This window comes from Meleagris gallopavo, chromosome 8 (assembly GCF_905368555.1).
Source record: "Meleagris gallopavo chromosome 8, MGAL_WU_HG_1.1, whole genome shotgun sequence".
Taxonomy (NCBI): domain Eukaryota; kingdom Metazoa; phylum Chordata; class Aves; order Galliformes; family Phasianidae; genus Meleagris; species Meleagris gallopavo.
In genome coordinates, this window is record NC_139411.1 from 22,597,147 (window position 1) to 22,622,557 (window position 25,411).

Genomic DNA, 25,411 nt, shown 5'->3' on the forward strand with positions numbered 1-25,411 from the left:
ACCCTCCTCATTGTTTGCCATCACACTCCTGCTGCCCTCAGAGCAGCCATGTTTTCCTTCTCGGTGTCCTAATGAGACCTAAACCCATAATTGCTCCCATTACACAACCAGGATTGACATTTTATTAGCAATGCTTCCTGACCTAATTTACGCTGATACCGTCGTGCTCTTCCAATGGCTGTGGGCAAACAAAAGCAGTGCTTTCGAGCACTGCAGTGCACGGGCTGCAGGCGAGCACCTGTCCCGTCCCTGCCTCAGTTTCCCCGCACCAAGCAGGGCCATGGGTTTGCACGACAGCAGATGCTGCCTGCAGCCCTAGGAACAACACATGGCTGTTCAAAGGAAGCTCAGTATCGGCCCGGCGGGGGGCTTTTTAGCATGCGTGTGGTGCCGGGTCATTTGGCTGTAGCCTGCTTTAATTGCATGAAGCATGCAGAAAAGGAAGAGGGAGGATGAGAATTGCTTGGGAGCAAAGGTTTGCCTTGGCTTGGATGGGATCCTGTCCCGCTCCTGCTCTTACCATCCCACGGGGCCAAGGCAGCCTTGTGCTGCAGAGATCAAGGTGTGCAGAAAAGGCTGCAGGGAGGGATGCTGGGGCCACGGTCCTGACCAACCTATGTCAGTCCCATGGCTTCTGGGGACGTGGCGCAGCTCAGCCCTGGGCAGCCACCAAGGATCACAGAACTCCACGAGAGCAGAGCTGCTGTCCAGAGAGCTTCGTTTTGGGGGAAGCAAGGAGGAGCCCGCTCAGCCACCGTCCTCGCTCGCTCTCAGAAAAGAGGGAAAGAAAATCGTTCTTTTTTTATTGTTGTTTGTTTGGATTTTTTTTGGGGGGGGGGGGGGGGCGGGGAGGTTTGTGGTTTTGACGCAGTTTCCTGAAAATCCTGCCTCGTCCTGCCAGGGGCTGAGCAAATGCACATCCCAGGCCTCTGCGGTGGGGGAGAGAAGGAGAGAAAAGCAGCAAGGGAGAGAAAAAAGCCTTTGCCAAACTGGCCTGACCAGAATGTGACACAAGAGCAGGAAATGAGTCACTCGGCAGGGCAGCTGCTCGCAGGCATTTCCATAGAAAGAAACCCCACCAGGCAGGGGAGCCGTGCTGCTCCGTTCCTAGCAACCCCAAGCTTGGATAAAGCACTGAGCATCACCCTGACACCAGAGCCAGCACTGTGATGGCAGCCCCACGTGTGGATGGGCTGCCCCACATCTGGTTGGACAACCTGAGCTCTGACCCCGGGCTTGATTTTTCCACCTGGATTTGGACATTCCAACCTGGATCTACCTCAGGATGAAGGATATCTCCAATGTTTTCTTTCCACCATTTTTCAGCAGAGCAGAGGGGTTCACAGTCCAACATTTCTGTGCATCCCATGCCTCTGACATTCCGTGGGGTGACCTCAGCCACCCCCAACCCTCCGGGCTTCAGGTGTTGCGTTCCCCTCTCAGAATATTTTTGTTCCTCCCACCTTCCCCTCACCTTGCTGCCTTCTGCTTGGGGCAGGGGCAGTCCACAGGATGTGCAGCACAGCAATCAGGTCCAGCTCAGGCCCAGGAGATGAGCTAGGTTTTGTCATTCGCAATGTTGGTTTTTATTGTGGCTCAGTGGGAATCTCAGAAGCACGGTGCGTAGGCATAATGTAAACCCAGGTAGGGATGTTTCCCATCCCAAAATATTTCCCATCAGTGTGAGAGGAGAAAGAGATAGGTAGAGAAATAGGACAGGAGACCTCAAATCTAAATAAAGCTGAGGGGAGCTGATACCCATCACTCTGCCTCTTGGCAGAGGTGTCCTGAAAAGGAATGCATGGAAAAACTCCGACCATCTTAGCCGGGGTGTACTGCAGGATGCTCACTATGCAGCGGGGAGAGGGGTGGTTCAACAGTGGGGCCATTGAGATCTTAGGGCTCCAGACAGGTCCATGGGTCCATGGCTGCAGTTAGGAAGTCCTGCTCTATCCCTGCCAACCAGTTTGAAGTATTTTGTGACCTCCTCACTGGTGGGAAATGGGTTAACACCAGCCACATGCTTTATTCCCTGCGCATTTGGGGCCGGATACACCACATCCCGCACAACAGCTGCAGAGCCATTTGGTGAGTAGCTGTCAGGGGGACAGCCGGCTGCAGAGGGACCCCATGGGACAAATGGCTGCTGCTGGCATCGGGAGCACTCGGCCCCAGCCTGACAAGTGGTGGGACCCCTCTCTGGAGCCCTACTACCCACGCACTAGGCAGTAGGGCACATGTGCCAGCTGGTTCCTGGTCTGCACTGCTGATGGCTGGTGGGGATGTCCTGCACATCACCAGGGGTGGGACTGGGAGTCTCTAGGATGAGGGTGGTGCTGAGGGTGCAGCTCGGTGCAACAGTGGCAGGAGCAGCCTTCACTTTGGAAGAGCAAAAGGACAGGCCCCAGTGAGCTGTCCTCCCTTGAGGCAGCTGTTACCCACATCTGCATCTCTGAGTGTATCTTTAACTGCATCTGTATCTCCATCTCCATTTCCATCTCCATATTATCCCCAACCCTACGTCATTCCCATTCCATTTCCATCTCATCATCATCCCCACCCAAATCCCATTCCCATCTCCATCCCGTTGCATCTGCATCTCAGTCCAAACACCATTCCCATCCCCACCTCCATTCCATCCCATCCCATCTGTATCCCCATTCCAACACCATCCCCACTTGCTTCCCGTTTTCCCATCCTCATCCCCATTCCCTTCTCCCTTCCCACTCCTATCTCCATTCCTGTCTGAACCCCATTCCCATCTCCATCCGATTCCCATCTCAATCCTAACCGAATACCCATTCCCGTGCCCACGTCCATCCCGACCCACCTGTACCTCCACGCCGACCCAGTTATCACCTCTATTCCCACCCCCACCCACAGCCTCGGTCCCCGCACACGCGGTGGGCCCCGCTCGGCCACGGCCGCTTTAAGGCAGCACCGCCCCGCGTCGGGGCGGAGCGCGGTGACGCGTGGCTGGGCGGGCCGGGCCGGGCCGGCTCCCACCGCAGCGCAGCGCGGGGCGGCTCCGAGGCGGTGGCGGCAGCGCCCGGCGGCCCCACCGGCACTCAGCGGCTGCGGCTCCGGGGCGGGACGCGCCCGCCTCCCCCCGCCCCCGGTCGCTCTCTCCCCGCGGCCGCCGCCCCCATGGCCGCCCCTCCGGGCCCCCAGCGCCGGGGCTGAGCCGCGCGGCTCCGAGGCGCCGCCCCGCTCTCCCCCCCACCCCTCGCCCCCCCCACCCGCCCCAACCCCGCAGCTCCCGGGGATCCGCGCCCCCCCCGGCCGCGGCCGCCTCCCGGGGGCGGCGGGAGGAAGGCCGGGCGTGGGGCCGCCGGGCAGCGCAAGATGGCAGGAGGCGGCGGGGGCGGCCGCGGGGGGCTCTGCTGAGCGGCCCCGACGGGACGCGGGGACACGGGGACGGAGCCCGCAGCCCCCAGCGGGGCGGGGGCAGACAGCGGCGGAGAGGCGACATTCTTCCGACAGGAGGGGGGGCGGGTGGGGGGGGTCGGGCTCTTTTTTTTTTTTTTTTTTTTTTTTTTTTTTTTTTTTTTTTTTTGCGTTTCCCTGCGCCTCCGCTCCGCTCTCCAATAGGGCAGCGCAAAATGGCTGAGGGCTGACTCGCCCGGAACCGCACGCTCCGGCCCCGCTCCGCTCCGCTCAGCCCCCCGGCCCCGCCGCGACCCCCGCCCGCTCGGCGCATTGTTCCGGGGCGGGGGAGCAGGGCAGCCCCGCTCGGAGCCCATCCGGTCTTTTTTTGCTCCTCTCCGAAGAGGACGCGGCCCCCCGTGAGAACCCCGGCAGGTTGATTTGGGGCTCTCCCCTCCCTCCCTTTGCGAAACCCATTTTCTTTTTCATTCCTATTTATGAACGGAGGCAGCGCCTGAATGGTTGGCCTGTCCTCCGCTGAGCTCTCCCATTCACCACCTCACAATTCCGAAGCAGCCGAGAGGGTTTTTTCCCCTCGTTTTTTTTCCTCTCGTCTTTTTTCCCCCCTCTTATTTTTTTATTTTTTTGTTTTTTTTTTATTTTTGCTGCAAACCTTTGGGGCTGCGGAGAGAATTCGTGGTTTTTTGTTGTTTTTTTTTTTATTATTACTTCACCGTCGTCATCGTCTTTTTTTTTTTTTTTTTTTTTTTATCAATTTCCCCAGTCTTCCTCTTTTTCCCGTTTTGGATCTTAACCCTTTGATCTGTCTCCTTTAAAAGACTCCGATTCCGAGCTCGCATCGCGGAGAAAGCCGGGATAAAGCCCGGAGGCAGCCCAGCCGCTCTGCTGTAGTCAGCTGGGGGGGTGAGGGGGGGACGACAGAAGTCCCTTTAAAATATTGAATGTCGGCGGCGAACCCAAGGAACGAAAAATCAAACCCGGAGCGCTGAATTTCGGATCTTTATATGGAACACGGAGCCCGGCGCTGGATTTTGTATGGATTTCTTTCAACCTTCGGTAAGTTTTGATTCACCCTGCGTACAGCTGAGAGGAGACCCATTGCTGCTGGGGGCTGTTAAGACTTTGGGCTGTAAATCCTCCAATATCACATTGCTCGGTTTTTGGCTTTTTCTTTTTTTTTTTTTTTTGTAACTGTTTGCGTTGCGTTTTTAACCGAACGCCACAGATATGGCCCCGTCCCCGGAGGCGTTCACGGCCGGGTTGGATCGGGTCCTGGTCCCGATCTGCTGGTCGGCACCCAGCCCGCGGCAGGGACTTGGAGCTGGATGAGCTGTGGGGCCCCCCCCGACCGAAGCCGTTCTGTGGTGTTTTCTCGCTCGAGATTCCTCGAGTGCTGCCCCGTGGCTCCTCGTGCCCTCGGTTTTGAGCTCCGTGGGGCGGAGGGGCAGCCCGGCCGTTCACCCCAACTCTTCCCATTGCAGGGCGACGCGACCCCGGTGCCCGTCTGTAGACCCAACTGAGACGTTTGGTGGGGAGAGCCGCCAGCAAGCGCCGGCAGCGATGGCCGAGAACTGGAAGAACTGTTTCGAGGAGGAGCTCATCTGCCCCATCTGCCTGCACGTCTTCGTGGAGCCCGTCCAGCTCCCCTGCAAGCACAACTTCTGCCGGGGCTGCATCGGTGAGGCGTGGGCCAAGGAGACGGGCTTGGTGCGCTGTCCGGAGTGCAACCAGGCGTACAACCAGAAACCCAACCTGGAGAAGAACCTGAAGCTCACCAACATCGTGGAGAAGTTCAACTCTCTCAACCTGGAGAAGCCTCCCTCTGTCTTGCACTGCGTCTTCTGCCGCCGGGGCCCGCCGCTGCCCGCCCAGAAGATCTGCTTGAGGTGCGAGGCCCCGTGCTGCCAGTCCCACGTCCAGACCCACCTGCAGCAGCCCTCCACGGCCCGTGGGCACCTCCTGGTGGAGGCGGACGATGTGCGGGCCTGGAGCTGCCCCCAGCACAACGCCTACCGCCTGTACCACTGTGAGGCCGAGCAGGTGGCCGTCTGCCAGTTCTGCTGCTACTACAGCGGGGCCCACCAGGGACACTCGGTCTGTGATGTGGAGATCCGGCGCAATGAGATCAGGGTGAGTCTGATGTCCACTGAGGCCTGTGAGATGTCGCCATTATCTCCGCCCAGTGGACCGTCTATGGGTGGGATGCATGTCTTGGCGGTTGGTTGGCCACCGTGCTTGAGATCGCGGTCCCTGTGCGAGACGTTGTGGCGGTCTCCACCCCATGGAGTAGCCATGGGTGGGTGCATTTGATGGTCAGTTGGCCACTGTGCTCCGTAGGAGGTGCTGGGGTAGTGGTCCTGAGCCCACTGTGCTATGAGGCCACTTTGGGAGGGTTGAGGAGGTGCTGGGTGTTGTGAGCCCACCGTGCTGCGAGACCACTGGGAAGAGCTTGAGGAGATTACCCTCCATCGTAGAGGTTGCATTGGGTAGGAGCCTCTTCATGATGGTTCTCAGCTGGGGATTCTTCCTCTGTCTCCTGGATCTGTGGCGTGCCATATTTGTTTCCCAACAGGCTCATATTTGCGTAGCATCTACCCAAAAGCCATCCTCCTGGCCAACACCGCGGCCTGTTGTTGTAGTGCCCTCTGCAGCACTGGGGCAGCCAGGAGGAAGTCAGCAGGAGCAGACATGTTAGATCGTGGCTCAGCCGGGCGCGGCGGGGAGGGCCAGACTGCAAGGACGGGGCCTCCCATGAGGGTCTGCTGGGCCCTTGGTGTCCCCTTTGTGCTGGGTGGGGGTCCCGGTGCTGAGGAGGGGGTGATTGGAGATTTCAGCCCTGCCATGTTTCAGGGTCAGCTGGCGGCTGTTCAGTGACATGCATTGAAATTTGACAGTGGGTGGTAGTGTGCTGGGGGGGGGGGGGGGAGGGGGGAAGTGAGGAGTCCCAAAATGTGGATCCAGGAGCCCAACCCTGGGATGACAAAGCCGCTGTGCGACAGGGACGTGGCCCTGGCCATTGTAAGGCTGGTGGATGTCAGAGCCCAGCTCTTCCCACCGTCCTCCCCTTTCTCCTGTATGACCGGCACAGGATGAGCTTCGTGTTAGGCATTCAGCAGAGATGTGGCTTCTTGCTCCAGGGGGCCCAGGGTTGGGTTTTGGCCAAATAGTGCTTTTTCTAATCAGGATAAAGGGGCGGCAGGGGCCTGCCCCCAGTCCCTCCAGCAGCGGGAGGCGTTGGGTTTGGGGAAAGTGAGTCGGCCATGCCTGTGGCTGGGCCATCTGGCAGCAGCTTTCACCACGGCTCCACACCCTGAGGGGTATCACACAGCCTCGCTGTCGCCCTGGTGTCCCCCGCCCACCTCGACCCTTCTGGAGGGCCCCGGCGCTCGTCCGACAAATAAATATTTAACAATGAATTGAATGGTGATTACTGTAAAATGGGGATGATTTCCTGTGTATTTTAATGTTGCCAAAATGAGTCACCATTTAGCAATAAAAAAAAAAAAGGAGTCATAAATAAAAATTGCAGTATAATTACTTTCCAATTGGATGGCCAGGCCTGCGGGGGGGTGGAGGAGCGGCTCCCAGCCTGAGCTCACAGGAAGGTTATTTTCCTCTCAAGGATTTTTGGGGGAAAACCAGAGACCTCCGTGGAGGTGCCACACGCGCTGGGAGGGAAAGGACCCAGGCAGGCTGACGGAGAAGGGCTGTTCTGTTTCTATTTATAGGGAATGGGTTTGGTCTCTCTCTGGCAGGGTGGGGGATCCACCCCGGCGGGCAGGGATGGGGACCCGGAGTGTTTTTCCAGGTCCTTTTCCAGGACGCTTTGATCTCATCGATCCTTGCTCTCTGCATTTTTCTGTTGCTGTGCCATCATTAGGGCTGGATGTTGGTGTTCTAAACAATCTGGCACAAAGCAAGGCCAAATTTTGGCCCCGCTGTGAAATCTGAGGATGTGCGGCTGGGTAGTGAAGGGTCTGTATAGTAGAGCCGCAGACTTACGGCGTGACCTTGGCCAAATCCCTTAGAACCTCCATCACTGCGTTATCTTGATTTTCCATCCCCGCAGTGATCAGCTTGTCTCTTCTCATCGTTGGGTGCTCAGCCCCAAGCTGGGGAATGGGGTAGCAGCAGGGTCCCTGCTATGGCTTCCTATTCTCATGGACCAAGAGTAACTACATCAGCCCCAAAACTGGGCCACATGCGTGTCCCCATCCCGTGTGCACTCAGCGGCAATGGCTGCCTTTGCGCCGATGTCGGCATGGGATTCCCGGCTGCTGGCTGGCTCCACGCTGGGGGATGCGCTCCTGGAGCATCGCACGTCCCTGCCAGCAAGTGGCCCTGAGAGATTTGTTCCGTGCGCGCCTCTGGGAAGCTCGTAACTGAGAAGTGAGTCAAAGTTTGGAGGCTCAGAGCCTCATCCTCCGCCCAGTGTCTGGCACGCGGGTTACAGGCGTGGGATTGACCCAGTGGCAGAGGCGGCCCCAGGAGCCGGGAGGCTGCAATGCCCTCTGCCGTCATTGTTCCCTGCAGCCCAGCTCGGGGGGCTTTGTGCCGGGCAGGCGGGGGCGTGGAGCTCTTTGGGGAGCAGACCCAGTGCTTCCTGCGCTTGCATGGCACCCAGCATCGTGGACGCGCCGAGCTCTGGCTCACAGCTGGGTGAACCCAAAGGTGCAAGCGTAACGCAAGCAGTAAATAAAATATGTGGTTAATCTTGCTTTTGTGGGCGTATCAGCGCCTACCTCCCCTTCCCCCCCCGTGAGATGTTTTCTCCTTTGTTTCCTGTTTTTGTAGTGCTTAAAGAGGAAAAAAAAAAAACACGCCGACAACCCACCCTCTTTTTGTGCTTCTTGACGTGGTGTTTGTGTCGAGGTCTCGAAACGAAACATTTTTTTCCTTCCATCTTTGCTGCCAGAGCCATTTACCTCCCCAACCAAGGCATGGGGGGGCCTTCTCCTGGATTGAAATCAGGAAGTTCCCCCAGTCGGAGGAGGGTGCCCCCTAAGTATTTTTGTTTGCCCAGCACCAGGACAGGAGCACAAGTGGGAAGGCAGCAGCCAAGGAAGGACGTGTGAAAGGGGCTCATCCGAATGTTTGCTGGGTACCGCTGCGGTTGTTCCACCATTGTGCGGAGTTGGTTATACTGCTGCTGGAGGTGCTGCCAGTGGAACGGATTGGCTGGGGCTCTGCTCCTGCTTTGGTAACATTTCAAGGCTCAGAGGCAGCTTCCCCCTGACCTTGCTTCCTGCACCGTGTGGGAAGTCAGGAGAAAATCCCACTGCCTTCTGAAAACTCCAGCACGTCTGAGTGAACAGGAGGCGGACGCGCCGTGACCTGCGGGAGATTTGGGAGCCAGCTCTTCAGGGTGTCTGACTCTGATACCAGAGGCATCTGGCAATGTGCATGTCCCTTGTCCCATCCCCATGCTCCCCTCTGTGCCATGGGTGCGGAGATGGCACCCAGCAAGCCCTGGTGCTGGGGCTGTGTGTCGGCCCTGCCGCAGGCTTGAGCTGCTGTAGGTCGATTTACTCCGGAACAGGTTTGGTGACTTGCTGTGGGGTGGATTTTTATGGGCTCACTTATTTTCCAGATGAGTTTATGAGGAGCATGGCATGCAGCCCACGGAGACACTGAGAGTGCGAGGACCCAAGTTCTCAGGTGTGAATTGAGCGCTGTGGTGCCTGGCAGGCGCTCCCCAGAGCTCTCTGAACGTACCCGGTCCCCGTGGTAGGCCCTGCAGAATGGGGGCTGTGCAGGTCTTTGAGCTGGAACCAGCATTTGCCTCTCCTGGGGTCTGGACAAGGCCTTTTCTTGCTGAGTTTGAGCACTTCCCTTGCCTGTAGCTTGTCAAGTCCCCAGCAGTTGCTTGCTTTAGACCCGCAGCCACAAGTTGTCTGCACAGTCGCCCAAGAAGTGACAGCGAAGGTGGGGGACACAGGCATCCAGTGCCTGTGGTGGGAGGAAAGAGGTGAAGAGGAGGAGGAGGGGCCGTGCCGAAGGATGCTGTCTTCCCACAGTGGAAAGTGCTTTGTGGATGGGTGCTGGTGGTAGGCAGGGAGGGAAGGGGAAAGAGGCAGGGGAAGGGCTCGAGCCAGGGGTGCGGTGGTAGAGATGTGGCATTAGGGGACGTGGCTTGGTGGCCATGAGGTGGGTTGATGGTTGATCTTAGAGGTCTTTTCCAGCCTGTGAATGATGCTATGGTTTTTCCCATTCCTCGGCCTCCTGGGAGCCAGGGAACACGGGGAACCTCCTCTTCCCCTCCCATGGCTCTGGTAAAGCGCTGACCGCAAGCCGTCCCCAGAGCCGCGGTGGTACCCAGGAGCCTGTGCTGATGGCCCCTACCCCTTCCTGAGCGGGGCAGAGCTCTGGGGGGCCGGAGGAGGAGGAGGCAGATTTCCATGGCTCACAAAGGGCACAAGCGATCTGATCCATGCAACTGCCCAAGAATAAAGAGGCTCTTACATTGCTGGCTGCCCTGACCTCTCTGCACTCTGTTTGAGGGGACAGCGTGTGACCACACAGGGATTTCTCTGCTGCGCTTTGCAGGAAGGCAACGGGCTTCAGTCCCCAGCTCTGCCTGCACACTGCCATATTTTTGCTTTTTTTGCTGGTTACCTATCTGTTTGCTAGAAATCTTGGTATGCGGTGGTAATTTTTCTTTCCTTCTCTTTAATTTCTTGCAATTTTTTTTTTTTTTTTAATCTGACCCTGAAATGGGGCTGAGAGCAGCAGTGCTTCCAGAGCAGGGACAAAAGTAACCAGGAAACACAGGGCAAGAGAGGAGGGATCGACACCGAAACAATGAAATAGCCAAGCAAGGGAAGACTGAATGCTCAATAGCACAGGGCTTTGCAGAAATGCCTGGCTAGTGCAGTATTTTATAATCAGCTTCTATGCTGGGCTGGCCTGCAACAGTAGTGTGATGGGGGAGGAATGCTTTGAATTAGCTGGATGCCAGAATTAATTCTGTCAGAATTCAAATGTACATGTATGTACAGATTTATAAATAAGCACTTGGAGCTAGATGCTGCTTTGCCACGCAGGCTCTGGGGCAGAATCTGGTCTGGCCTTGCTTTTTTCTTGGAGGGAAAAACCGAAATGCTGCAGATCTGTAGCAGTGGCTGGTGACTTTGTCAAGTTGCTGCGTTCATCGGCAGCCTGCAGGCTTGGGAGGTGCTGGCTTGTTGCAGGAGGGGGGTGGCTTGATGGAGCCAGAGCTTGGATTTGTGTGAGCTTCAATTGCGGTGCACAACTGAAGCTCCATTTGCTGATAGGGAAGGTGGGGCAGATGGTACAGGGAGCTGTGGGGTTTGTGGGACACGGGCAAGGGATGTCCTCCCCTTCCCGTCATCCATAGGAGGAGGTCTGGTAGGGGCACCCAGCTCTTCCCTGCCCAGGAGGGCTGAAGGCACTGTGGTTGGGAACTGGAGGAGATGCCTGCTCCCAAACATGGAGGGATGGGCGGTTGTTTGCAAGCATGAGATGCTGGATGCACGCGAGAGATGTTACATCTGTCCTCCAGATGAACTCCGGGAAGAGGTTCCCAGTGCTGGATCCTTCCTGATAAGGGCAGCTCTGGCCCCTTCTCACCAGGGGACCGTGCCTGCCTGCTCTCTGCCTTGTGATGTGCTTGTGGTGGTGACAGGAGTGAAGTCTCTGTCTCAGAGCAGCGCCCTGCTGCTCTGGAGCCTTGGCTCCTGCGTACCACGCTCTCAAAACGCTCCGTTTGCTGGTCTGGTGCACCACAACTGCCAGAAAATAAATAAATTAGCACCAAGTGATTTAATTCCTCTGCCTTTTCTCCCCCTCTTCGCGCTCTCTCTCTCCCCGTACCTCTCCTGTCTCAGCTCCCTGCTCGGGGCGGGGGGGGCTCCAGCGCGGGTTGCAAACAAGAGAGCTGCGGATGGCTCCAGATGAGGCAGTTGGCAGGGAGTGACGTTCCGGATGGCTGTGTCTCTCTGAAATATGAGTACACGCTGTCAGGCCAGCCGGCTGCAGGACGCGGCGCTGGGCTGCCCCTCTCCCCCCTCCCCATTGCACTGCATCCCCCTGGTCCTGGTCTCCTGGAGGGTGACCTGGGAGCTCCATCCCAGTGCTGGAGCCCCGTATCCAAATGGAGGGGCAGTTTCCTTGCCACATAGCAGCTTCAGCTGGTTATTGTGTGGCTCCGATCCCCCAAGCCCTGCACCCCACTATTGCTCCCTGTGCTGGAGCTGAGCTCTGGGTTTGGTGCTGGGCCACACGCAGACCAGTATCGATCATGCTGGGGGTGGGCAGCTATTTTTGTGGCAGCGCTGCAGGCTCTTGGGTTTTTGCTCCTGGATGTACTGAGGGGGGGAGAGGGGCTGGAAGGGGCTTTCCCGTGTATGCTGCCATGTCCCTGGGCTCCGTACCCTCCTGCTGGAGAGGGCTACATCCCTTTCCCCACTCGTATCCACCAGCTGTTGGCTGGGAGCAGGCTTTCCCTGCAGGTGAAACTCCTCTGCGCTCAGACAAAGGGATGGGGGTGCGGGTGCCTCCCTTTGTTCTCTGTCCTGGTACACCCAGCTCCACCAGCAGAAGCCCCTCCATGCATGGCTCCTGGGTGGAAGAAATATACCACACAGTCCCCAGCTCTGTGCTGTCCCTTTGGGAAGGGGGCTGCTTCCCCCCATCCCTCCTTCCCTTGATGCTGTTGGGCCCTGTGATGGTGGGGGTGGCTGGATTTGGGGGGATTACTGCAGCTCTCCTTCTGTGAGCTGTGTGTATGCCAGAGAGGGGCTCGATGTAGGGTAGGGGCAGGATCTGCCCCGGGATAGAATGGCGGCACCTTTTGGGGTTGTTTTCTATTCCTGTCTTGGTTTGCTGGGGCATCCAGGCAGGGGACTGGAGGTGAAGCCCTGTGCATCCTGCAAAGGCCACCCCTCTCCAAACCCGTCATCCGTCAAGGCTGTGAGTCCAACAGGCAAAACTATGGACAGTCCTTGAGCTCAGGCTTTTGTAGCCCCTTGGTGAGATGGAAGTTGTTCCCACTCACAGCCCTACGCGTATGCACAGCCCCAGGACCTTTCTGGGCAGGGACCCCACTGGCTGCCCTCACCCAGTGCTTCTGCCCTTGGTCCTCCCTGAGATCTGCTTGTGGCTCCTGGTATCTGTCAGCACATGCAGCGTTGATCACTGTTTATTGAGGTGCTCTTGCAGTCATCTAATAAATAACAGCGAGGCAACAAGCAGAAGCAAAACTGTCATCTATGTGTTCAAGCTGGAGCTTCCTTGGAAAACATTCCTCCTTCCCAAAATGCAAGGCTGAGCTTTGCTGGAGAGAACGACGAGAAGCATCCAAGCAGACAACCTTCACGCTGTCTGCAGTCATGTGTCGTCACAGCACAGGAATTTGAGGAAAGCATTGTGCTTCCCCTGGAGCTGGGACTGGGAGCTGGAGGACGTGGGGTGGTGGGAGCCCATGGAATATGGACCCTGAGCTGTGGTGTGCAGGTAGGGAGAAGCTATCGTGTGCCCCAAGCAGTACTTGGGTTTTCTAGTGGGCATGAAGTCTTGAGGCTGGACCTGCCCCTCTAGAAAATGGCAGCACAGCCCCAGCTGGAAATGGCTCCTCTGGCTGCACATTGCACTGCCCATCCTGCGTGGCTCTGGCACATCCCTTAACCTTTGTGCTCCACTGCATCCCCTTTAAAAGAGGATAATGAAAGTGAAAGAGGGAAGCGACGGGTGCTGGAGGCACCTTGGACTGCCAGGCTTGATAAAGTGCTGCTGATGTGCTGGGGACATGAGGAGCAAGGCTTTGAGTCTGCAGATCAAATGCCAGGTCCATCTGCCCTCAGATTTCCTCAGGGCTGCTCTGCTTTGCCCAGCTCCGCAGCACTTACACGGAGAGAGGGCAGCCAGCAAAATCCCTCTTGTTTCAAGTTGGAGGCTGTGCTTCTTGCATGGTTCGTGCGGGCTGGCGACACCAGCAGGGAGCAGAGCAGGTCCTTGCTCCTGGAAAGAATGGAGCTGGCCCAGTCCGAGCTGCCAGGCTCTCATCTCCCATCAGATCTGGAAGATAGATGACACCTTGGGGGCCGGAGATCGATAATGTCAGAGGCTGGCCCGTAATCAGGCGAGATTAAAAACCAATGACAGGCATCCTCCTAGGAGCAGCAGTCAGCATGTTGAAGGAGCCTAGTGGGGGCTGCATCCGAGCCCCTCCCCAGCAATGCATCTGACATCGAGCAGGTCCCCTGCGGCACCCTGTCCCCTATTCCTGTGAGCTGGGCATGTGGGGAAGACAAAAGCAAGCCAGCATGGGGCTGGTGTGTGGGGCTGTTAGGTGCTGGGGTGGATTGGGGCTGCAGGGAAAGGGGTGGCAAGGCTGCGTTGTGAGGCTGTGGGTACCACCTTGTAAAGACACTTGGTTTTGAAGATGGAAACAGAGAGAGGAATTTGGAAGTGATGGTGGTTAGTGACTTTGCTTGGATCCGTTGGTTTTACCTGCTTTGTTTATTAACCAAGGCTAGATGCACATGGGCAGTGATGGGCAGTCAGAGCACATGGTCACATTTTGAGGTGCTGGTTTTGGGGTCACCTTCCCATGTGGGGAGCGGCTCACCACAGTGGAAGAGATTGAATTCATTTATTTGCAAGAGCAGATTGCTATAGACTCCTGGCCCTTTTTCCTGTGCATCCTTCAATGGGTGTGCAATCCTTTGCCATGCTCAGGCTCAGAAATAGGATGTTTCTATTCCTTCCCAAAGTCAAGGACAATGAAAGGAGAAGGGGCCGTGCTGCCCTGCACGCTGGGAGCTGGAGGTGCCGACTGCCTTTGCCCTGGGCTCCTCTTCCCCTTCCTCCCACTCCCCGGCAGGAAGCCTGGTGCTGTGAAGTAATGCCTGCTGACACCGTGCTGTGCCAGGGGCGAAACAGGGAGTGCAGGGAGCTGGGGAGTGGGCTGTGTGCTCAGGGTGCCAGGGGCTTGCCTCCCGTTGGGCTGCCCCAGGGCTCCATGCATCTCTTTGGTTACACTCGTGTCATGTGCATGCAGGGCTCAGCAGCTGGCTGGTGCTCCCCAAGGGGAGTGTGGGGCTATGGCTATGGGATGTGTGGTCCCCTCTGGTCCGGCATCGCTGTGCTGCAGAGCCCAGATCCCTGCCTCCTGCTCCAGAGTGGATACAAGGATCAGTCTTTTATAGTAAGAGCAGTGAGACACTGGCGCAGGTTGCCCAGAGAGGTACTGGCTGCCCCAACCCTGGAGACACCCAAGGTCAGGCTGGAGGGGCTCTGAGCACCTGATGGAGCTGTAGGTGTCCCTGTTCAGTGCAGGGGAATGGGACTGGATACAGGTCCCTTCCAACTCAAATGATTCTATGCTTTCCTGCTCCGCCAGCCCACAGCTCGGCCCTTCTGTGTCACCGAGCCGGGAAGGGGATTTGGTCCTATTCTTACTCATTTGCAATGTAAATATTTTGATCCCGAGGACGTTGCTGGGAGCTGGGTGTCACGTCGAGGAGCGTGATTCATTCATGCTGCCGCAGCTCGGAGCACAATGAGGCGGCGCTGGGACTGATCCCATGGATTTCCTGCGAGCGCGGCTGGCGGGGAGATGGGACGTCACGTTTGGCTGAGCCCTCTTTGCTCCATCCCTGCGAGCCACGAGGGCTGAGCCCTGCCCAGGGCCTTGGCACCTCCCAGCTCCCGTGGCCGCAGACTTTGCGCTTGGTCCACCCATCCCTCGCTTTCCTCGACGGGGCTCTGCTCCCTGTGCTGGGATGACGGCTGGGTGTGAGGACAGGCGGTGCCGGGGCCGATCCCTGCATCCCTTGCACGTCTCCATCGCGTGCAGTGAGTGCTGCCCTGTCCCCGCTGCGCTCGCAGCCAGGTGCGGCTCTGGATTCATTCTGGCACCCTTCGTTAGTCCGTGTTTGTTCACGCCGCATTTTTCTTTCTGCTGGCTTGTTTGGACACGCACTGGTACATTCACGGCACTCAGGCAGTAACGTGAGGCTCTTTCCCATTAGGAAAGGGGCCAGGATCTGGGGGGCTGGGAGGGCGGCTTAAGCAGTAGTTTCTGAGATATTTCCTCCCGCTGCCACACCCTGCGTGAAAGAGCAATATCCGCGGCTTCAGCTGCTATCGCCCGGCTCCGAATGTCTCTCTTTTAATATAGATTGGTATCATTTTGCATTTTAAAGTAAAAACACGCTGCAAGCTGCAGACAGCTGTCGGTTGGCAGCTTTGTTTGAACATCTGGTGTTGCTGGGCTGCTGTTCAGCACGCTCTGACTACGGGATTCATAAAGATTAGAATCCGGGCGCTCGGATTCTCAACAGCCACCGCCTTGCAAAAATGGGGTGGGGGAGAAAACTCAGTGGCTTCCCTGCGAGGAGGCAATGTGGGGGGTGTGTGGTGTGTCACACCGTGATGCTCAGCGCACGGAGCCCAGCAGTGGGGTGCTGCAGAGGTGCCTGTTCGGACGCATCGTTTCCAGGAGAAATGGGGTCCTCCTCCTTGACTCAGCCGCTGAGATCGCCACGGCCGTACGCCTGGCCCATCCCCATGTTCTCCCGTGGGCACCTCGCAGCACGAAGCAGCCTCTAAGCCCCTAACAGGTTTTGTAGATCTTGTTAGTTGATCTGCATTTTTGCAGAGCTCTCCGGACGCAGCCCATCGGCGCGTAAGTCACCTTGACTTGCCGCAAGGCGTTGACTCCCAAGTCACTTTCAGTCTCCATTTCTCAGTCGGAGGTGCACAAAAGAAATAAGTGCCCTCTTATCTTTATTAGAAAAAAAAAAGCTGCCTGGAGAAACGTAGCTGTGCTCTGGTTGGTGCAAGCCAGTAACCGAGGTGCATGTAAACCTGTTCTGCCCTTGTTGGTGTTGATTTAACTCACCAGTACAAATTAGAATAGCCTTGAGCAGTTGTAAGTTTAACTGCATCGGTTAGGAGAAAAAAAGTCACTGCCTTGGAATGAAAGTGGGGATTTCTTGCTCATGCTGCCCTGAGCCCAAAGAGGAGCTCTGTGCCATGGGCACAGCCAGGCCCCTCGGTTCCAGGACCCCAAACTTGGCAGTGACGGAGCACGTGGCCATGGGTTGTCACCTCCACACTAATGGACAATGGCGGGGCACGTGGCTCTGGGTTGTCACCTCTGCGCCAGTGGACAGTGATGGGGCACGTGGCCATGGGTTGTCTTCTTCGCACTGATGGACATCCCTGCAGCTGGGAGATGGGAGCCACGTGCCACATGGGTAGCATTGCAGGTGGTACCTGAGTGCTTTCCACCTGGGTCCAAGTCTTTGGCTGGTCTCAGGGAGCAGGGTCAGCCCTGGCCCACCTAACTGAGCCATGGGGCAAGAGGAGGATCAGAGGCTGCGGCTGAGGGCTCAGACCTTGCAGGCTTATGTCAAGCAGAGGTCTTTGGGCAGGGGAGAGGCAGCTCAGCCTTCAGCAGGAGGGAGGGAGAGGCTGGCTGCATTTCAGTACTGCGAGGAGAATGCTCTGAGATCACACAGGCCAGCTGGATCTTGAATCCGAGATGTTTATTTGGAAGAGGGAGTGCGGGTTTCTCAATTGTATAGGGGCTGCAGATGGGGGTAGGTTGGCTGCCGGGCGATGGCAGTGGGTTTGCATGAGGTGGTTGCATTGGAAGGCAAAGGCATCGTGCCAGGGCAGCCTGGGATAGCGCTGGGCTGCAGCACACGGCAGCCTGGAGGGTGTTGGGATCCACTGGGGGCGAGTGGGACGGCAGCAGATGGAGGCAGGACTGGGGGTGCTGCCAAAGCCCACTAGTTTCTTCACAGCGATTATGGAAGGAACAACTCATGGATGGTACAGCACAGAAGCGTGATAGAGGGCTGGTGTGAAGGGCAGGGCTTTGTATAACCAAGTTACAACCTCCTGTTGGGGCTGCCTCTGTGAAACGAGAGACTGAAGAGGAAAAAAAGAAGGTTAGGGCCCCCACAGCTTCCATCTGAACTGATAGAAACTTCCATCTCGGAGGATGCTGCTGCAGGAAAATGGCAACAGCATTCCTGGGCATCATGCTCGAAGGAAGCTGGGATCTAAAGGAGTGGGAGCAGGAGCTGGGAGCTGTGCTGCATGGCCAGGAGCTGGGCTGTCCCCACCCCCTGACACCAGGGAAGTGTCACCTGGCTCCCTGCTGGTGTGGCTGGACAGAAGGCAGAGCCCCAAATAATCCCTGCAGCAGGAGGAAGCAGGGGCTGGGGAGGCGAATGGATGGCCTCAAGGTCCTTCTGAAGGTCGCTACTGGACTGAGAATAGGTCCCCATTTCCCAGCGTCCAGTATCCTGCTGCCAGCCTCTGCCGTGCAAAGCCTCCTGGTTTCCCCCTGCTCACAAGCTTTTCCTTGCTGCAGCTATAAACAGGGGGAAGAGCATTCTGCAGGACAGGCTCAGCCCCAGGGCCAGGGGCACCAGCATGTCCCCACACCAGTGGGTTGTGGCAGGGGAGAGCACCTGGCTGCAGCCCCTGCTGGAGTGGGCTGGAGTGGGGATGGGGCATGGGGTGCTGAGGGGGATTACAGAAGATAGGAATTGGGGTTCTGTCCTCTGTTTTCTCCTCCCGAAGTGCTCAGGGCCTTGAAAGGAGGTGGCATGAGATTGCTTGGTGTGAGCAAAGGGCTCTCTGGTGCTCCCAATTCTGGATATCCCAGCTCTTCTGCCCTACCAGAGATCAAGCAGCCCCAGTTCCGCATGGGGAGCAGCACGAGAAAAGCAAAACCCCACACTCAGGGCAGTGGGGGAGACCTGGTGCTCCATCCTGAGCCCCCCCCCGCCCCACTTACTGTAAGTGTGTGCAAGATGAAACCCCAGCAGCAAACATTTCCTTCCTGTCTCTGTAAGGCAATCAGCTCCTGACAGTGCTGCGGGGCTTTGCAAGAGCTGTGTGTGCCCGGCAGTCAGCGTGAGACCCCCGGGCTGTGTGAGGTTCCCAGATCTGGGGGGGGCTCCCTCTGCGCTTGGCTGGGTTTGAGGGATCTCCTTTTTTTGGGAGTTGTGTGGGCTCTGCCCATGATGCTGCAGCGCCAGGGGACATCCTCAGGATGGACCAGAATAGCTCTGCATGTGGGTTTTTCTTAGAAAATCAGTCAGTGGGTGTGAGGCCGGGTGACTGTGTCTGTGCGTCCCTCCCTGCCGCCAGCTTTTTGCACATTAGCATTCAGCAGTGCCACCTCAGGCCCAGCTCCAGCCCCGTGGAGCTCCGTGCTGGGATGCTCCTCAATGGGTGCCCTTGATGCAGGTCCTGCGCTCTGCTGCAGGTGGCTGGAGCAGTTCCCAAGGAAAGCGTCTGTCCTCCTCCGCTCCCGTCCCACCTTCCTCCTCCTCCTCCTCCTCCTCCTCCTCACCCGTCCTGCCCCACTCCCACCGTCCCGTCCTTCCGGCGGCGGCGCACAATGTCCCCATTCAGGCGGTGGCTGCACTTTGGTGGTGGGGGGACAGCCCGGGGCCACGGGAGGAGGATGCTGGGAACGATGTGCCTGGCCCCAGCCAGCTGCAGGGCTTCTGCTCCCTCCCACACCCCAACCTCTGCAGGTCTGGGGCTTTAGAAATATTCCTTACAGCCCTGGTTGGAGCCTGGAGCCATGCAGTGACCCTACATCATCGGAGCTGTCACCATGGCACAAGCTCTGGCCTGGCCTTAATTTCTTGCTGCACCTTTGTTGATTCTGCTCTTGGGTCTAAGCTGTTTTTGCTGTTTTTTTTTTTCATGAGAAAGGGGCGAGATCCCATATAATTCTGTCAGAACAAACTGGTATCCAGCAGCCAGCACTGCCTCACTTGGAACCCATTGGATTGGGGTAGAACAGCCCGACCACAGATTAATACACTAATTAATTTGTCACATGAGTTCACATCTGTTGACACTGAAATACAATATTCCTCCATTCTGGGGAACTCCATTTATAACTGTGGTTGGAGATAACAGATTTGTGATTGAGGAAGGCCAATCCTCATGGGGTCTGAGGGGCTCCTCCAGATCCCACAGCCGGAGGGCCCCTGGCACCTTCCATGCCTCAGAACGTGAATTGGAACTGCTTGGAGCCTGGGAAGGGCTCCTGTGGGGAGAATGTGTACAGAGAGAGCTGCAGCCATCCCAGCACCAAGGTCATGCATGAAATATGAGAAATTACCCTGAGAAATTCTGATCCTGGAGGAGGAGTTCATGACTTCAGAAATACCAGATTTGGGAGGGGATGGAAGGGAAAGGGATATATTTTCCTTTTCAAAATATTGAAGGAATTCGGCCTGTGCTGCAGAGACAATGAGATTTCACCCCTCAGTGCCAAAAAGGGCAGTTTGTACCCGCATATCCTGGTTGGGTTTCAGTGGCTGTGGGTGAGAAATTCCCAATCCAAGGCACAGGTGGGATGTAGCTGACAGTGCGCGCCCAGTGCTGCTCGGTCCATCAATCCCTGCACATGGTCACATCCTGAGGCTGGTGGTGTCCCCATGGCCACATCCATGCGTCTGTCTGCGCAGTGTGGGATGCACACACGGGCATTGTGGCACACAGCTGTGAGCAGGAGGATGGGGTTTTTTTAGCTCCTCATTATTATTAGCAGTGAGAGCTGCTTTTGGGGCGATGGCTCTGCCATGTGGCCGGGGTGGAGGTGCCTCAGCCCTTAAGGAAAACAACAGGATGGAGAAGGCTTCCAGTTCCTGCTCCGAGCGGAGTTGGAGGTGACAGCCTTTCCCCACAACGCAATTAATCCCGGCAGCACTTCTGCCGCCCTCCCCCTCCCACCTCGTCCAGGAATTAATTACTTGATTATAAATCCCCGAGTGGCGGTTTATAATAGCAATAATCCCCTCGAAACTCATCCTTGCTGCCGCTTTCTGCCCGTCTCACCCCCACTGCCGGAGCCCCTCTGTGCTGGGGGTCAGGATCCTTCATGGGGTCGGGGCTCACCCCGATGACGTTCTGTCCCAGTTCTTTGGTCCTTGCTGGGGCCCAGCCCCGGGATAACGCAGCTCAGTGCCTCCTCTTTCTGTCCCTCCTGATTACACTGACACTGGCTCTGAGGCTTGTCACAGCGGCGGGGATGGGAGAAAGGATGTGGCGTGGCGTGGGGTGTGCGGGAGGGATGAGGATGGCTCACGGCGGACACTGGGGATGGGTGATGGGCATCCAAGTGGTACCTTCCATAGCGGGAGATGAATCCTTCCGTGCGTGCCCCCAGGGCCTGGCTGGGACCAAAACGAGTGGTGAAATGGTACTCATAGAGCTGCCTTTATCCAGGAGACACAAATCGAGGTTCCCAGCCCTTAGAGCTTCATGTGGGCATCCTGGGGTGAGAGCCCAGGATGAGTTCAGCTTTGCACTGATATGATCGCAGAGCTCGGCTCTGATGCTGCTCCTCTTTTCTTCCCCTGCAGAAGATGCTGATGAAGCAGCAGGACCGGCTGGAGGAGCGGGAGCAGGACATTGAGGAGCAGCTCTACAAGCTGGAGTCTGACAAACGGCTGGTGGAGGTAACGGGGCCAGCACCAAGGCCGGCACCCCGTGGGATTGGAGTGGGCAGTAGGGTGGAGATGGGGAAGGATCTGGGTGTCCTGAGGTGTCACAGAGGCTTGGGGCTGCCAAGGGGCTGACTGCTGCCATCCCCCAGGAGAAGGTGAGCCAGCTGAAGGATGAGGTGCGCCTGCAGTATGAGAAGATGCACCAGATCTTGGACGAAGACTTGCGGAAGACCATGGAGATCCTGGACAAGGCCCAGGCCAAGTTCTGCAATGAGAACGCAGCCCAGGTCCTGCATCTTAATGAGCGCATGCAGGAGGCCAAGAAGCTCCTCAGCTCTGTCCAGGTCATGTTTGACAAAACCGAGGATATCAATTTCATGAAGGTGAGAACCCTGTGCTGGGGTGGGATGTGGCCACGGGCCAGGTTTGGTGGTGTGGAGGCCTGGCTCACAATGAGAGGTTGGGGATGCTGGTCTGGTGTTGCAGCCAACATCTCTAGTGGGTTCAGTGGTGCCCAGTGGGATTGGTGCAGAGGGGACAAAAGGGTTTTGGGACTCAGTGCCCCTCCTGGGCCGTGCCAAATCTGTGGCTCACCTAGATGGGGAAGGCGGTGGGATGCCCAAGGACCAGGTGGCTCTACCGCCTCCTGGTCCCCTGCTGGCTCTGGTGTGTCTACCAGGAGTGTAGGGCGATTGAGGAGCACTGTGGGCCAGCACATCTTGCATCTATGGGATGTGGAGGCTTCCTCTTGCCCTGGCCACAGACACCTGGGCCCTGTGTCCCCTCCTGAGGGGACACAAGAGGTGACACCAGTAGGGAGGTGGATTCTGGGATGAGGACTGTCCTCACTGACCAGGGCTTCTCCTTCCCTTCCTAGAACACCAAGTCCGTGAAAATCCTAATGGACAGGTGAGTGCAGCGAGCGCGTTTGGAGAAGGGGGCTGTTGTGAGGTGTGGCAACGTGACCTATGGAGACAGGGCAGAGCTGGGGATGCTGCAGGGCCTCTGTTTCCCTCTCCATCTCCAGAGTGAGCTGGGCTGGCAGTGGTGGAGTTGCCCTGAGCCACTGGGGAAAGGCCTCGGGATAATGGAGGGGAGGAGCTCTTGGGGAAGAAATTCAGCCCCAGAGAGGGTGGGGAAAGGAGCCTGGTGGGGGTAAGGTGGACCCGCTGCTGTGTGTGTTTTGTCCCTTACCTCTCCTCTCTGCCTCTGTCTCAACAGGACCCAGAACTGTACTGGTGGTAGCCTGCCTCCGCCCAAAATTGGCCACCTCAACTCTAAGCTCTTCTTGAATGAGATCGCCAAGAAGGAGAAGCAGCTCAGGAAGCTGCTGGAAGGTGGGTGAGGTGGGAGCACTGGGGGAAAAGGGCTTGGCTGCCTCCCGCATCCAGCACTGGGCATCCTGTAGGTCCTAGCATGAGATGGTGGGGAGGACTGTTGGGCTGCAGGGACCCTCTGTGGTCTGGATTAGGACACGGAGATGCTGTGAAGGCACTCTGTGGCTTGTGGGATGGATGCACGCTGGGGTGATGCCTAGCTTTGCCTGCGGATCCGGGGCCATCGGGATGGCATCCTGACATTGTCCCACTCTCACGTTCCCCCCGCAGGTCCCCTGAGCACCCCCGTCCCCTTCCTGCAGAGCATCCCCATGTATCCATGCACCGTCAGCAACTCCGGCGCGGAGAAGCGCAAGCACTCCACTGCCTTCCCCGAGGGCAGCTTCCTCGAGCCATCGTCCGGGACTGTGGCCAGCCAGTACATGAGCCAGGGCGCGTCGGCCGGCGAGGGGCAGTCCGCACAAGCCATGGTGCCTTGTAGCTCCACGCAGCACATTGTAGGACTTCCCAGCGGCCCGCAGCCGGTGCACTCGGGCTCCGTCTTCAACCCATCTCACTACCCCAACACCACGTCATCTCAGCAGTCCGTGCTCTCGCAGTACGGCGGGCGCAAAATCCTCGTCTGCTCGGTGGACAACTGTTACTGTTCCTCAGTGTCCAACCACAGCGGGCATCAGCCCTACCCACGCTCGGGGCACTTCCCCTGGACAGTCTCCTCGCAGGAGTACTCCCACCCGCTGCCGCCCGCGCCCGCCGTGCCCCAGTCGCTGCCGGGACTTGCCGTGCGGGATTGGATTGATGCGTCCCAGCAGCACGGCCGGCAGGATTTCTATAGGGTGTATGGCCAGCCTTCGGCCAAACACTACGTCACCAGTTAACCCGGCAGACAACGCGTTGGAGAGAGGAGTTGTGCTTCGTTTGGGCTTTTTGTTGGTTTTCTTTTCTTTCGAATCAAACCCAGCATCCTTCTGCCTCGCGCCCCTCCAGGATTTTGGGGAGGGTTTGTCTCTCATCTCCTTTATATTTTCATTTTTAAAAGAAATAATAATGCTTATTTCCTTTCAATTCTTTTTAATTTAATTTCGGAATGTCCCTCCTGCCCCTTGCCAGAAAAGATGAGGGGGGAATTACGGAGAAGCAGTGGATGGGGATCTCCAATGGGCACGTTGCCCTCGCTTGCTGCCGACACCTCCGAAGGGACAATGGCACCTTCTCTGCTCCCACTCCTTTCAGTTATCCTTTTGGTTTGGTTCAGTTTCCCCCTTTCCCGACCTTTCTTTTTCCCTTTTTAAAATGAAAGAAAAAAAAAATCTATCATTGATTCAGTATGAAATGATACGTGTAGATTTTGGGTTTGTTACTTTTATTTTTTTTTTAGAGGCTGATTTTTTTTGCGTTAAAGGCCACCACCTCTCACACGTCTCGGCGTTGGTTGGTTTTGGTTTGATTTGTGTTTTTTTTTCCCCTCTCCTTCTTTCAGAGATTTGTAAATACACAATGGCAGGAAATTTAATGCACAAAAAGCAAAACAAAAAAAAAAAAAAAAAAAAAAGGGAAAAGAAAAAAAACACGAATAAATAATAATAATTAAAAAACAAAACAAAACAAAAAAAAACTGTTCTAGTTTTCAGGAGGGGAAGTGTTGCCAAACGCACCCCCCCCCCCGCGTATCGCTGATGCAACTTCCTGTAACAAGCACTTTGTATAAAAAAAAAGTGGACTTCCTGCTATAAGGCACAGGTATTTATTCTGTAACCAATTTTAGAACACACACACGCACACACACACACACACACACAAATATTCAAATAAATGTGATCACTTAGTGCAACCGCCTCGCTCTGCTGCGCTCTGCCCGGTGTGGCTCCGCGGGGCTCCGGGTTCTGGGGAGGAGCAGCACTGAGTTGGGATGAGAGCCCCCGAGCCAGCCCAGAACCCAGCGTGCCCCTTAGGGCCGTGGGTTCCCTCTCTGGGTTCATCTCCCAGGGGGATGCTGGAGGGGTGACCCTCCCAGCCTGTGAGGATGTGAGTCAGGCGCAGGGCTGCGTCCTGCCCGCGGCCTCTGGAACAATCCCCATTGTGGCGGCACAGGGATGAGGATGGGGACGGCAGCTTTGCTGCCTGCGGCAGGAATGGGCATGGCACAACCCCAGCCCTGTGGGAAGGATGAGGAAATGATGTCGTGCGGGGCTGAGCTGCTCTTTCAGGGGAGTGAAGGCTGGTGGAGGGGAATGGAAGCCAGTGGGGCCAATCCCGGGGAAAACTGGGGCAACATAGGGGAATGGAAGCCAGCAGAGGGGAATGGAAGCCAATGGGGCTAATCCAGGGGAAAAAGAGTAGCAGCCTCTATTGGGGCAGTAGAGGGGAACGGAAGCCAGCACAGGGGAATGAAGGTCACTGAGGCCAATACAGGGGAAAATTAGGGCAGTAGAGAGAAATGGAGGCCCACAGAGGGGAATAGAGTCCAATAGAGGGAGATGGAGGCCAATGGGGCTAATCCAGGGGAAAACTGGGGTAATAGAAGGGAATGGAGGCCAATAGAGGGAAACGGAGGCCAGCAGAGGGGAATGGAGGTCAGTGGGGCCAACGGAGAGGAATGGAGAGGCCACTGCAGCTAATGGAGTGGAATGGAGGCCAAAGGGGCCTATCCAGGGAAAAATGGGGCTTTTTGGAGGCATTCAGGGATTTCTGCCGTTCTTTTCAGGATTGGGTTTCTCTGCATTTTTTTTTTTTACTCTCCCAGCTGTCCTCATCCTCCTCTGTGCAGCTGTGGGCATTAAGGCACCTGTTGCCTATAGACGGGGCTCTGGGACATGTCCCCACCTGTCCCCATGCCTCATTGGAGCCCCAAACACAGCGCTGAGCCTCAGTACAAACAAACCCCCTGCCTCTGACAAAACCCCAGCACTGGAACTGCTTGATGGTATATGGGGACATGGTGGCCTCGTGGTGGCAGCGGGACCAAGGGGGTAAGCCCAGTGCTGAGGGGTTCTGCTGATGAATGGCTCTATCTGAGGGGGAGAGGAGGAGGGGGTGAGTGGGGGCCATCCATAAACAGCTCAAGTTGTGAATGGAAGGAGATGGATTGGGAGCTGGGTGAAAACATGTGACATGGCAGAAAGAAAAATGAGCAGCTGGGCAGGTCCAAATTGGTGTCTGATGAAGGACATGGGGCTGGGTGGAAAAAGGATCATGGGGTCGGGGGAGGCTGATGGGAAACAGCTGGGGCCA

General features: G+C 56.9%; 1 protein-coding gene across 1 annotated transcript; it reads left to right on the forward strand.

Moving 5' to 3' along the window:
* The first annotated feature begins 3,534 nt into the window (after nucleotides 1-3,534).
* Nucleotides 3,535-24,011, forward strand: TRIM8 (tripartite motif containing 8). The gene is made up of 7 exons (XM_003208117.5): nucleotides 3,535-4,443; nucleotides 4,869-5,517; nucleotides 20,760-20,855; nucleotides 20,993-21,226; nucleotides 21,721-21,752; nucleotides 22,065-22,180; nucleotides 22,451-24,011. Exons 2-7 carry the CDS (start codon nucleotides 4,948-4,950, stop codon nucleotides 23,056-23,058), a joined length of 1,656 nt encoding a protein of 551 aa, XP_003208165.1. The 5' UTR covers nucleotides 3,535-4,443; nucleotides 4,869-4,947; the 3' UTR covers nucleotides 23,059-24,011.
* The last annotated feature ends 1,400 nt before the right edge of the window (nucleotides 24,012-25,411 follow it).